The 14,294-nt window shown below is 39.7% G+C and overlaps 1 protein-coding gene across 13 annotated transcripts in view; it reads left to right on the top strand.

The window, feature by feature from the left end:
- Nucleotides 1-14,294, top strand: part of LOC138751919 (obscurin-like) — a 755,203-nt gene that overhangs the window by 639,743 nt on the left and 101,166 nt on the right. For 12 of the 13 annotated variants that reach the window (XM_069914884.1, XM_069914878.1, XM_069914879.1 and 9 more), the window contains 3 exons: nt 5,035-5,134; nt 6,400-6,848; nt 9,071-9,203. In XM_069914884.1, coding sequence (XP_069770985.1) covers nt 5,035-5,134; nt 6,400-6,848; nt 9,071-9,203 — 682 coding nt within the window. The remainder of the gene's footprint in view (nt 1-5,034; nt 5,135-6,399; nt 6,849-9,070; nt 9,204-14,294) is intronic. The other variant, XM_069914877.1, reaches the window with a different exon arrangement.

The following is a 14,294-nucleotide window of genomic DNA, read 5'->3' as shown; positions in this document are numbered from 1 at the left end:
TCAATTTCCTGTCCCATTCTCTTGCTGCCATATCTGTCCATGGTCTCAAGCACTGCCAGACTGAGACCACCTGCAAATTGGAGGCACAACACCTCATCTTCCATCTGGGCACCCTCCAACCAGATGGCATTAACATTTAATTCTCCAGTTTCCTTTAAAAACCTGTGATAGAACATATAGATATGTTTTTGGGAGATAAATTGGGAAAGGTTTGTTAAAATACTGGAGCTCTGTCCCATGCTAGGCATATCGATTCCACTGCTTTTGCAAGAGCTTTGGAAAGTGCTCAAGAGACTTCCTATAACCATATAACCACTTACAGCACAGCTCTACTAGTCCATGCCGTAGCAAATCCCCACCCTCCTAGTCCCACTGACCAGCACCCGATCCATACCCCTCTAGTCCCCATGTAACGATCCAGTCTTTCCTTAAATATAACCAATGATCCCGCCTCGACCACGTCTGCCGGAAGCTCATTCCACATCCCCACCACCCTCTGCGTAAAGAAATTTCCCCTCGTGTTCCCCTTATCATTTTCCCCCTTCAATCTTAAACCATGTCCTCTAGTTTGAATCTCCCCCTTTCTTTATTGAAAAAGCCTATCCACATTTACTCTGTCTCTCCCTTTTAAAATCTTAAACACCTCAATCAAGTCCCCTCTCAATCTTCTACGCTCCAGAGAAAAAAGTCCCAGTCTGCACAACCTTTCCCTGGAACTCAGACCCTGAAATCCTGTCAACATTCTCGTGAACCTTCTCTGCACTCTCTCTATTTTGTTTATATCTTTCCTATAATTTGGTGTCCAAAACTGTACACAGTACTCCAAATTTGGCCTCACCAATGCCTTGTACAATTTCATCATAACCTCCCTACTCTTGAATTCAATACTCCGATTTATGAAGGCCAACATTCCAAATGCCTTCTTCACCACACCATCGACCTGAGTATCAGCCTTGAGGGTACTATTTACCATAACTCCTAAATCCCTTTGTTGCTCTGCACTCCTCAATTGTCTACCATTCAATGTATACGACCTATTTAAATTTGCCTTTCCAAAATGTAGCAGCTCACATTTATCTGTATTAAATTCCATCAGCCATTTCTCAGCCCACACCTTCAGCCTTCCTAAATCACCTTTTAATCTACGGTAATCTACCTCACTGTCAACAACACCACCAATCTTTGTGTCATACGCAAACTTGCTTATCCAATTCTCTACCCCTACATCCAAATCGTTAATATATATAACAAACAATAGTGGACCCAGGACCGATCCCTGAGGAACTCCACTAGTCACCGGCCTCCAATTGGACAAACAATTTTCTACCAGTACTCTCTGACACTTCCCATCCAACCATTGCTGAATCCATTTCACTACCTCCTTATTTATACCTAACGCCTCCACTTTTTTATTTAACTTCCTGTGGGGAATTTTGTCAAAAGCTTTACTAAAGTCCAAATAGACAACATCCACAGCTTTCCCTTCATCAACCTTTTTTGTAACCCCCTCGAAGAACTCAATCAGGTTTGTCAAGCATGATCTACCCCTGACAAAACCATGCTGATTACTCCCTATCAATCCCTGTACCTCCAAAAATTTGTAAATAGCATTCCTCAGAACACTTTCCATCAACTTGCCCACCACAGACATCAGACTTACAGGCCTATAATTCCCAGGTTTGCATTTGCACCCTTTCTTAAACAGAGGAACCACATGCGCCACCCTCCAATCCTTTGGTACCACCCCCGTGGCCAGTGACATCCTAAATATCTTTGTTAATGGCCCCACTAACTGTCCACTAGCCTCCCTGAGTGTCCTAGGGACTATTTTGTCCGGTCCGGGAGATTTATCCACCTTTCTCTTTTTTAACACAGCCATCACTACCTCCTCAGTTATCCTTATATGCTTCATGACCTCCCCACTATTTTTCTTTACTTCAACTGGTTCAATATCTTTTTCCCAAGTGAATACCGAGGCAAAGAAATCATTCAAAATGTCCCCCATTTCCTCAGACTTCTCACTCAGCCTACCCTCGCTATCTACAAGGGGTTCAATTTTATCTCTCACTAATCTTTTACTTTTAATGTGCTTATAGAAACCCTTTGGATTTATTTTTACTCTGTCAGCCAAAGCCTCTTCATGCCTTTTTTTGGCCTTTCTAATTTCTTTCGTAAGATTCCTTCTACACTCCTTGTAGTCCTCCTTCAACTTCTCAGCTCCCTGCTCTTTATACCTCTTGTACACCTCCCTTTTTCTCCTAACCAAATTTCCAATATTCCTCGAAAACCAAGCCTCCCTATGACTTCCAGCCTTTCCTTTGATCCAGACTGGGACATAACTACTCTGTACCCTCAAAATTTCTTTTTTGAATATCCTCCATTTTTCATTTACATCCTTACCTGAAAATATCCTGTCCCACTCAATACTCCCCAAATCCCTTCTTATTCCTTCGAAATTTGCTCTTTTCCAATCCAGAACCTCAACTTTAAGCCTCTCCTAGCTCTTCCTTAAAACTACCCTAAAACTAACAGGATTATGATCACTAGACCAAATTGGTTCTCCAACATTAATGTCCGCTACCTGACCTAGCTCGTTCCCTAACAGGAGATCCAGTATTACACCATCCCGAGTCGGTTCTTCTACTAACTGATTTAGAAAACAATCCTGAACACATTTAACGAACTCCAGCCCATCCAGCCCTCTAACCGTATGGGTATCCCAATCAATATGTGGGAAGTTAAAATCTCCCATGATCACTACCCTATGATTTTCACACATATACGTTATCTCCCTACAAATTTGTTGCTTTAATTCCCTTGGCCCATTTGGTGGTCTGTAATACACCCCTATTAGCACCCTCTTGCCTCCTCCACCCCTCAATTCCACCCAAACAGCCTCACAGGTTGATCCCTCCATACCATCCTGCCACCTCACGGCAGTAATGTCCTCCCTAACAAGCAGAGCAACTCCTCCTTTTTTACCTCCTGATCTATCACATCTAAAACAAATGTATCCCGGAACATTAAGTTGCCAGTCCTGCCCCTCCTGTAGCCAGGTCTCACTAATTGCCACAATATCGTGACCCCAAGTATCTATCCATGCTCTTAGCTCATCTACCTTGTTCACTATACTTCTTGCATTAAAATATATGCATCTCAGAGAATGACCCTCACATATATTCTCTTTTTTACCTTCTACCCTAATCTCCATCCTACCTTTCTTATCTTTTTTATTCCTAGCTAGGTGGCCATACTCCCTGGACACTGCTCTCACCCTCTGTTCCCCACCCCCTGCCAAACTAATGGATTGTTGTTTACAAAAAACAACAGATGAAAGATCTTGCTGGAGCCGCAGATTGTTTTGAGGAGAACTTGCTGTTCTAAGAGGGTCATGTGGTTTTGCAAGCAGAGAGAGTCAAACAGGCTTTCTCTCAGAGAGAGAGAGACACAGAGATGAGTTCTGCAGTGTTACAGTCGGCAACAGCAGCTGGGACAGGAACAGGATAAGCTGGCAAGCTTGTGGAAAGCCCCATTTGTAAGATGGCTTGGTCAAAGCCCTTGTGGTTCATGCAAGAGGAGAGGACTGGCTGTCTAATGTTTTACTTGGAATAAGAGAAACAAAAAGGAACTCTGTGGTGACCTGAAAGAAAGAGGTTATCATCTGGAGAACCCTGAAGTGGCAAGTTTCATCAGCAAGACACTGAAGTGGCTGATGGAATTACATCAGTTGTGGAGGTCCTGGAACGACAAATCTCTCTCTGAAAACCAACCAGAACCTTCCTGAGCGGTAACCATTTATCCTTCAAGCACCAAAGCCTGGTGAACTTTATAAGTGTTAAGTTCTGTGCACAGTATAAGAATTGCCTGCAACCAGTGAACTTGGAGGATTGAGAAGTGAGATTGAACTGTGAACCAAATAACTTTTCTGAACTTACAAACACATTACATACATGTGCGCTTAGAATTAGAAGGTGGTTAAGTCAATAGTGATAAGTTAAAGTTTGATTCTATTTTCATGTTTAAGATAACTAAAAGCAACTTTTAAGTAACCATTTGTCTTGTGTGTCATATCTATTGCTGCTGGGTTTTAGGGTCCTCTGGGTTTGTAACAGACCCTCCTTCTTCCTCTGCTGCCCTCCTCTCTCTCTCTCCACCACCCTCCCTTCCTCTCTTTTCAGAGAGCCAAAATCAATTCTCACCTCTCTTATCATATCCAATTAACACCTTTTGTTGGACTGGACTCCTCCAGTCTTCAGTCTTTAATCTGGCCCTTCCTATTCTTCGCTTATACTTTGAAGAAGATCTCAGGCCCGAAATGCCAGTAATATATCTTTACCTCCTATGAACGCTGTGAGACTAGCTGAGTTCCTCCAGCATTTCTGTGTTTTTATTGATCAAGCCACCTCCCATCCAAAATGTTAATATACAACAAACACAGGATTAATCTGCAACACACCACTGGTCATAAGCCTCCAGTCTGAAGAACACTTCACCATGCAATTTGATGTTTGCCTTTTACTCTTTGATAATTGTATGCATTTACAAAGCATTTCTATAAAAGCACATTTCACATAGCATGTAGTAATGCAATAATGCCTCAAAAATTTGATTAATTTTATCATAAACAGGTGGAATCAAAAAATAAAATATATATAAATATTAGACTGTGACTTGCCTGGTCTAATTCTTAATTCTATATGTTGTTCCTTTATAGAACCAAAGGCTGAAGGCAGTGGAGTAATTTCATTTCAGAAATCCTTTATAAATAGACCGTACCACATCCCATTGATGCATTCTCTTCACAGAGGTTTGATCCACTGTGGTCTCTCTACATTCTTGTATGGAAAAAAGAAAAATTTGATCCCACTTCAGAAAATGAAAGAGCTATGAAATCAGTTTGGTTGCAAGTAAAAAGGACAGTTGCCAATTACTAGCAATGGAAAGGCCTCTGCAAATCAATTTCAGTAGTTCAATTTCTGAATGTAAAAAAAAATATTGCTTCTGAATAGAATTTTTTGTGTCATTCATTTTCAGGAAGAGTTGTTGATGATGCAATGAAAGGTTTTGAAAGTAGAGCACAAAGAGTAGCTGAAGTAGACATTCCAAGGATCAAAAGAAGCAGAGCTAAAAAAGAGTGAGTACTCGCTCTCCTAATTGCGGCATATCCTTTGTGAAGTTTGAATTCGTAAGGGCATCAGGACAGCTACTTTAAAAAGCTTTGAAACTATTGATGGATTGTTGATCAAGGTGTAAGTGGCAGCAGATTTCCATATCTGTGATTTTTGTTCACTCTTCCATCAGTTGAGAATTAGTTTATCACTGGTTACCACCAACAGCTGTAGATAAATTGTACCAATGTATCAAAATAGTAACAGATCAGTACCGGTACTTTTACCGTGATCCATTGCACGAGGCGTCAAATTGTTCATTGATCCTGAATTAGTCTGACATGTGGAAATCCAACTTAACACAAATTTATCCATACATGTGTAAAGCATTTTTCAAACTAATAATAAGAATGAACTGCTTCATGGAATTCATTAATGGCTGGATTATTCAATTGGATTAATTACGGGTAGGATTAGAATGATTACTGAATGAAATGAAAGAATTAAAGCAAGTATGTGTAGTGATGCAATTTGGATTACCGTAGAAAACAAACATTTCTGACTTGAAAAGATAGTTTACAAGAACAGAGCCCTAATGCAACCTGCAGATTTTTCTGTTGGAACGAGATCCTTTGTTTGCATTTTTAATGTGCAATTCTAACCTTTTGGTATTTCCAGCATGAATACAATAGACATTTGGTATAATATTCCAATTTACATTACTACCAATCATTTGGCAAACACGAAGTCGGCAAGTTACCACATGCAAGAAAAGAGACATCCACTCATTTCAAAATTGGATTTTTTTAAACCTTTGAATACCTTTAGTTTCATTTATCAAGATGACCACACATTGAGTGAATGGTACATTTGGTAAGAAAGAATATTGATAGGTTGATTTTCTTAGGTGCCAGAATTGGTGAAATTCAGTGAGCAACATTAGAATATCCAAAGGATGTGAAATGTGCTGTGTAACTGCAAGTCTGTCTTTATAGACATTCTCATGGGATTTTATTTGAACTACCTTTAAGCAACTGAGCAAGTGGTTGAATCTGAGAGACAACAACAGCAAATTGGCAAAGAAAGATGACAGGAGACTAGACCAATACAAGATTAGAGATTATCAACAATCCAAGACAGAGACTCAAAATTACTCCAAGTAGCAAAATTTGCAGACAAGAAGGAGGTCTCACTTGAATGGAAATTTCATGAGGGATGCTATTTCAATGCCTTAGACTGTTTAAACCTATTGGCTATCATATAAAAATATTGATTTGGATTGTTCTTTCAGAAGTCAAGAACAGTGGCCAGAATTCAAATGTGCACCTATAAATCATAAATCAATCAGAAAATCTTCAACATTCACAAATGTCATCTCAAAAGATAAACCATCTCCATCGGCTGAAAATTATGGTTTGGATATGGCCAACAGAAAAGGTGACAATGAGATGAAAAAACTTGCCTCTTTAAATGAAGAAGAAACAATATTGACCTCAGAAGTAGCCTCTACTGGACCAGAAAGCAGTGAAACAGAGATAACTTTAAATGAATTTGCAGATTCTCCACAGAACGACATGGCTGAACCACAAGACAATCGGGATGTAGCAGAGAGATTTCATATTCCAGAAGTGCTAGCAGGGCAGATGAAACCAGTTGAATTTGATAAACCAGAATCACCAAAGTTTCAAACCATTGGTGATCAAGTCAGGAGTGCTGATGTTCAAGCCAAGCCTCTAAAAGGTTAGTCACTTCACAGGAGTGTGCAATTATGCTAAAACTGGAAGCAGAAGATATTTTATTGAGTTATTTGAAAAATAAAGGTTTGTGGTGCAGTTGCAGAACCAGATTCCCACAGAAAGGAGAAAAAAAAAAACATTAGTCCATTCTCCCATGATCATATGAGCTGGTAACAGTGATATTTTTTGTGGCTTTTCCAAATCTTGTGTCTTTTTAAGCATGTTCTCTCAAAAACAATTTTATCGATTAAGGGGGGGTCATTTACAGATTGAAACCAGAATTTTCTATGTTCATGTTGTCCCTTTAATTAACCAAGTTCAGTGACAGCAATAATGTCATTCCATTAAAAAGGTGGAGATTTTTTAAGAGAATGTAATTGATGTAATTCAGTGCCCAACATTGATAGTTTTCTTACTAATTCTTAAGCACTTCAAATTAATGACTACATTTCTACAGTTGCAAATACTTAAGCGGTCACTGCTAAAGCAAATGCAGGTGAATTCATGCTGTTAATAAGCAATCTCATTACGTTTATTCTTTTTATGGAGGATTTGTGGACATGAGAAAGAAGGAAGGAATGTGATTTTATGAAGATGAAAACTCAAAGTTGTTAATTTACTTTATTTGGCGGCAGCAAAACTAGATAATGATTATGAGGAAGACGACAGGCACAAAAATTGCAGATGCTGGAATCTTGAGCAGACAAAGAATTGATGGAGGAACTCAGCAGGACAGACAGCATCATGGGTAGAAATGACCAGTCAATATTTCAGGACTTCATAGGGGTCTGAACATTTCTACCCATGGATGCTGTTTGACCTGCTGAGTTCCTCAAACAGTTCTTGGATAATTACGATAATTGCTGTAAATGATCAGAAAATCAAATATTATTACAGGGGAGAGAGTCAAAACTCCAGGTCAAGGACTCTTCATTTCAGACATTGTCAGAGTACATACATGCAACCCTGAGATTCCTTTTTCCTGTGGGCGCAGCAGAACTACCACAAATTAGTAGTGCAATAAATAAACTGTACACGGTGTTAAACGTGTCAACAAATAAATAACTGTAACCAGATAACGAATGTAAACAAACTGACTGCAATGCAGAGAGAACAAAAGAAAATCAATAAAGTGCACAAATTAGAGTCGTAAATGAGTCTGATTGAGTTTGTCATTGATGGTGGAGGGGTAGCAGCTGTTCCTGAACCTTGTGGTGTGAGTCTTGTGGCACCTAGACCTCTTTCCTGATGAGTGTAGTGAGAACAGAGCTGGATGGTGTGGGTCTTTGACGACTGCTGCTGCTCTCCGACGGCAGTGTTCCCTGTAAATGTACTCAAAAGTGGGAGAATTTTGCCTGTAATGTCCTGGGCCCTGCCCACCACTTTTGGAGGGTTTTATGCTCTATAGAAATTTGCCAGTGTTTCTGATGTCATTCCAAACCTCCGGAAACTCCTTAGGAATTAGAGGCACTAACGAGCTTTCTTCATGATGCCATTGTTGTGTGGGGACCAGGAAAGATCCTCCCAGAATGTGACTCCCAAGAGCTTAAATTTGCTCACCATCTCCACCTCTGATTCCCCAATGATCACTGGCTTTCCAGATCCCAACAATCTGCTCCATAGTTTTGTTGACATTCAGCCAAGTTTTCAATCTCCATGCTATATGTTAATTCATCCCCTTCTGTGGTATCATTGGAAAATGATATAATTGGTTCTATGAGCCATACTGACGTAGATGTAAAGTGATTCATCAGAAATGGAATCGAGAAAACTAATATATTTTGAGTTGCAGAGAGGGAGAGATAATGAGAACAGAGTGAATGGCTATTCTAGAGTGAAAACCAAGGTTTGTCAGAGTAATCTACCATATTCTTTTCGTTTTCTCAATCTTCGTGCTGCTCTGTCACTTTTTCAGATCCAACAAAGGATCTTTGACTCTTCTGATGAAGTTCCTCTAGTTCGTTCCTACTGATGCTGCTTGAGTATTAAGTGCTTCCAACATCTTTTACTTTTGTGTCAGATTTCCTGCACCTTTACGTTGTTTCCTTGAAATAGATACTGGTAATTTTGCATGAATATCTTGTGGGGGGTCAGTGATATTTGCACACTTTGTAATGAAATAGGTGCACAGCCTATGACATTGCAACATGTTAAAGGTGTGAGTCATGAATTGATATGGCCTTTCTTTTTTTTGATCTTCATGAATGCATCCTTTATCTAACACAGATCTGCAGAATCGGAACATTCAAAACATTACCGTGAAGAGACTTCGTGAAATACAGTTTAGTCCAACCACATTCAAGCAAAGGACTCTTTCAACCACCAATATAAATAGAACAGAGCAAAATATTTTCTCAAGGTAACTCACTCCTGGATTTATATTCTGAAGCAAAATATTTTGCAAGTTGTTACATTTTAAACAAAATGTACTTATTTTCTAATATCAAAGCTGTAAAACTATGTCTGTCTTGCGTGAATTTGAAAAATTAATTATGATTATAGACACACCACAAAAGTAATGTTGTCAAAGAATTCATGATTAATTAGTTTGAAAGCTGGTTAATAAAGCTTTCTTGAGGTTTTGAATTTGAATTTGCAAGGTATAGTAATTTAGTATCTCAAAGTATTAATAAATTGAACAGTGTGATCTTGATCTACCCTAAAGTCAATAAATGCAGAGAAAAACTTTTAAGCTAATACAACACATACCTTTGAAGTAACTACCCAAGACCATTTGTGACCGACCCAGTGATCATGTTGACCTTCCCTCATCAAAAATATTTTACAGTTGGGTGTCATAACATAACTTGATACTGCAACAGAAACATTAAAATTTATCTATATAAATTTCACCTACATTGAAAAATTAGCTAAATGCTGTGAGTGATAACATTTAACAATATAAAAAGAAAACACAAATAAACTAGACAGCCTCTTGGCCTTTCTCTAAGATCATGGGTAACCCATCTTTCCATCTGATCCCTAAATATGTTGATTTTCTTAAAGTCTTGAATATAGTGTGCACTCAGCCCTATAATATAGAGAACTCCAATAATTTACAGACTGCTGCATCAAGATATTTGTAGGGGTAAAGAAATGGCTGATGGAGTTTAATCGAGACCAGTGTAAGGTATTGTACTTTTGGAGGTTAAATATAAGGGAATGTACAACAAATAGCAGGATTCTTTGGAGTATTGATGTACAGAAGAATTTTAAAGTGCAAATCTACAGTCCCGTCTAAGTGGCAACATGTGGATATACTGCTAAATAAGGTTTGTGGCATACCTTCCTTTATCGGTTGGGACATTCGAGTATAAAAGTCATGTTGCAGCTGTATAAAAATTGGAGTATTGTGTGCAGTTAGAACTGAGAATATAGAACATCACAGCACAGTACAGGTCCTTCAGCCCATGATTGTGTTGACCTATAGAAACCTACTCAACAATCAAAACCTTCCCTCCCTCATATCCATAACTCTCTATTTTTCTTGCATCTTTGTGCCTCAGAGTCTAAAATGCTCCTACTGTACCAACCTCTCTCACCATCCCTGGTAATGCATTCCATGCACTCTGGGAAAAAGGTGCTGCCTGTCCACCCTATCTATGTCTCTCATAATTTTGTAGACCTCTATTAAATCACCCTTCATCCTTCTTCGCTGCAAAAAGAAAAGCCCGAGCTTTGTTAAACTTGATTCATAAGACATGCTCTCCAATCCAGCCAACATCCTGGTAAATCTCCTCTGCACCCTTTACATAGTTTCTACATTCTTTCTGTAGTGAGCCAATGAGAACTAAATACAACATTCCACATGTGGTGTAATTTCCCACAACAACCTGGGTACATCCCATCTGGTCCCAGGGACTTATCAATCCAAATGTTTTTAAAAAGGTCCAGCATTTCTTTCTTAACCTCAACATGTCCTAAACTTGTTCTATACTGACCTCACATTGACCAAGGTCCCAATCTCTGGTGAACACTGAAGCAAAGTATTCACTTTAGACTTCTCGACCTCCTCTGTCTCCAGGCACATATTTCTTCCGTTATATTTAAGTGACTCTACCTTCACTCCAATCATCCATCTGTTCCTCATGTCTGTTCATAATTTTATGTTCATTCCAACCCTGTCAATCATTATTTTATGTGATGTGCCCTGTGAAAGACATATTTAAAATTTTAATAAATTTCATTTGCTAGTTCAGTTCTTTACAATGCTGGAAACATTCTCGAAAAATAAACATGATTTGTCAAAAACTATATATTTCATTAAAGTATCCTAACTCTGAATAACCATATTATGCTTTTTTTTACATGATGGAATCCAGCATTTTGACATAAAAAGATGTTCAGGCGTGGCCAACCTTATAATTTTTCATTTAAACATACAGCACAATAACAGGCCATTTCGGCCCACGAGTCCTTGCCACCCATTTAACCTACACCACCGATATGTACTCGTGGGTCAAAATGGCCTGTTACTATGCTGCATGTCTAAATTAAAAATTAATAGGTTGGCCACCCCTGTGTTTGATCATGGGGTGACACGGTTAACATAGTGATTAGCGCAATACTGTTACAGTGCCAGCGATCAGGACCAGAATATGAAATCCTGCGCTGTCTGTAAGGTTCTCCCCTTGTTGCATGGTTTCCTCTGGGTGCTCTGGTTTCCTCCCACCCTTCAAAACGCACCAGGGGTTGTAGGTTAATTTGGTGTAATTGGGCTGAGCAGCTTTGACTCGTTGGCCAAAAGGGCCTGTTACTGTGCTGTATATCTAAATTTAACGTTCAAATTTTACATTTAAATCAACTGATCTATCAATCCATTTATTTACTAAAGATGTTCCATCTACTACTTCCCAATTTGCTGGAACATAGAGAACTTTGGAAGATCATCATTAATGCAGCACCGGAATTTATTTTAAAATCTTGGGATGCTGACTTCCAGGTCTAGAAGATTTTCTGAGCTTTGATCCTCTTATTTTTTACACTATAGATTAATTCAAATTAATTGAATTTCCAAATTCCAAATCCAATTGCTAATTCTAAATGACAGTATTAATTATTTTACATATTGTTATGTCTTCGGTTGTACCATCGGAGGTCTTAATAAACACTAAGAGAAACTTGTAAGTTTAGAGCACAAATCTTTACTCACATCTCAGGCTGCTGGTCATATATGAAATACACTGTCGCACTGAGCATGCTCACCGCTCAAGTGTGATGTGGCTCTTACAGTCTTGCAGTGTTCATGCTCCAGCATAAAATAGTTCCAAGTTTCCACTGTTTATAACATCTCTCCTTCTTTAAAAAATGTATTAAAAAATTAAAAGATTTATTACTGCTTCTTTACCTGCACTTTCCATTAAGAATTAAATATTCTATACAATTGCAGTTCTATATTCTTCTCAGCAGAATCACACTGGTGGTAGGATGATTTTTCTCCACCTCATATATCTTGTTCTGTCTGTTTGCTTCGGTGGTGTTAGTACGGTTGTGGGTTGTGGGTGGTGGTGTTTGCCTCAGTTCTCCGGATGCTTGCTGTTGGTTGGGGTTTCTACTCACATTCCTTCACAATTTGCTGGATTTTTAGAAGCGGCTGGTGCTTTCTGTGTTAGATCTGGTGTTGGGTGAATGTGGGTCCTGTTTCGTCTCAGCTGCCTACCAGATTCTGTCTCAATGATGTATGACCTTGGCATCTCAGCTTCTCTTCCAATCTTTGCTGGACTCCAGGTTTTTAACACTGGCTCTTGAACATGCACATGCTGTCCTCTGAAGAGTTCTGGTTGTGTTTCTGCATGTTTGTTATTATGTTGACGACTTTCCTTTTGGATATTAGTCAACTTTCTTCTTGTTTCCTCTTGGTCGTCTGTTGGATGGATTTTGCCCGGCAGGGTTGTCTTGTACTTCCTGCCATTCAGAAGCTCTGCCAGGGATTTCATATCGGCCCTCAAAAGGTGTGGCTTGCAGTGACAGAAAGGCAAGATAGGGATCACCCTTTGTCCCTCGACACTTTGTGAGAGTGCGTTTAATTGTCTGCACATGCCTCTCAACGAATCCATGTCTTTTGGGGTAATGTGGTGATGAAGTAGTGATAGTGAACCCATATTCTGCAGCTATTTCTCTGAATTCACGCGATGTGAATTGGGTCCCATTGTCACATATCACTTTTTCGGGTATCCCTTGTTCTGTGAAGAGTGCATGTACTGTAGCAGTGATGGTTAATGCTTTCAGGTCCTTCACTTTTCTGATGAAGGGGAATTTGGAGTAGTAGCAGGACACAATCAGATACCATTCTTGATTTTCTGTGAACAAGTCTGCTCCCACTGTGTGCCTTGGCCTGGCGGGTATTTCCGCGGGTATCATCTCTTCCTTTTGTTGCTTATTTCTGTATTTCTGGCATGCCGGACATTAGCCACCATGTTTTTGATATCCTTATACATGCCTATCCAGTAAACTGCTGACATTGCTCTAAGTTTGCATTTCTCCATTCCCATGTGGCCTTGGTGTATTTTCTGGAGAATTTCTTTTTTCATTGTCCCTGGTATTAGCTGAGACCCTGCCAGCAGTACACCATTCTCCAGGGATATGTCGTCTCTGACAGACCAATACTGGCGTATTGTAGGCTGTACCTCTTTTATCCTTTCTGGCCATCCCTGTATCACCTGATGGGAGAGCAGCTGCAGCACTTCTTCCTTCGCGGTTTCTCCTTTAATCAGGTTTAGTTTGTTACTGGTTACCCTGACGAGGTGGTGTATCTTGATTTCCATGTCTTTTATTTCATATTTTTCATTTGGGGAAAGACGTGACGAAGCATCAGCAAGCACCATTTCCTTCCTTGGTCTATACTTCAAGGTAAAGTCGTAACATTAGAGCCGGAGGAGTAGCCTCTGTAGTCTGTCTGGTGCCTTGCTTAGGTTCTTTTTCAGGATGTGTTCCAGAGGTGATGATCACTCTCTACCACAAACTGTCTCCCACAGAGGAATTTGTAGAATTTTTCGTATTCATATACGACTGCCAACAGCTCCCTTTCAATATTGGCCTATTGGGTCTCTGCTGTTGTCAGGGCTTTTGAGGCAAAGGTTATCGGTTTTCCTTCCTGCACCAATGCTGCCCTGAGGCCTCTGATGGAAGTGTCTACTTGTAATGTGATAGTTTTTTTTTCTGTCATAACAGCTCAGTTCTACTTCTCTGCAGACCACTTCCTTAAGCTTGTCAAAATCTCGCTGATGCGATGGTGACCACTGAAACTCCACATCCTCTTTCAGCAACTCTCTGTGTGGTCTGACATGTGTGGGGTGAAGGAACTCATATATTGGACCAGGCCGAGGACGTTTCTTATTTCCTTTATGTCCTTTGGATGTTCCATTTCAGCAATGGGTGTTATCATCTCTGGGCTTGGCCTGACCCCTTCAGGTGTGTCCACCATTCCAAAGAACTGGCCTTCCTCCACCTT

The sequence above is a fragment of the Narcine bancroftii genome, chromosome 1 (genome assembly GCF_036971445.1).
Source record: "Narcine bancroftii isolate sNarBan1 chromosome 1, sNarBan1.hap1, whole genome shotgun sequence".
NCBI lineage: Eukaryota > Metazoa > Chordata > Chondrichthyes > Torpediniformes > Narcinidae > Narcine > Narcine bancroftii.
This window is presented reverse-complemented; position numbering and strand designations above follow the sequence as displayed.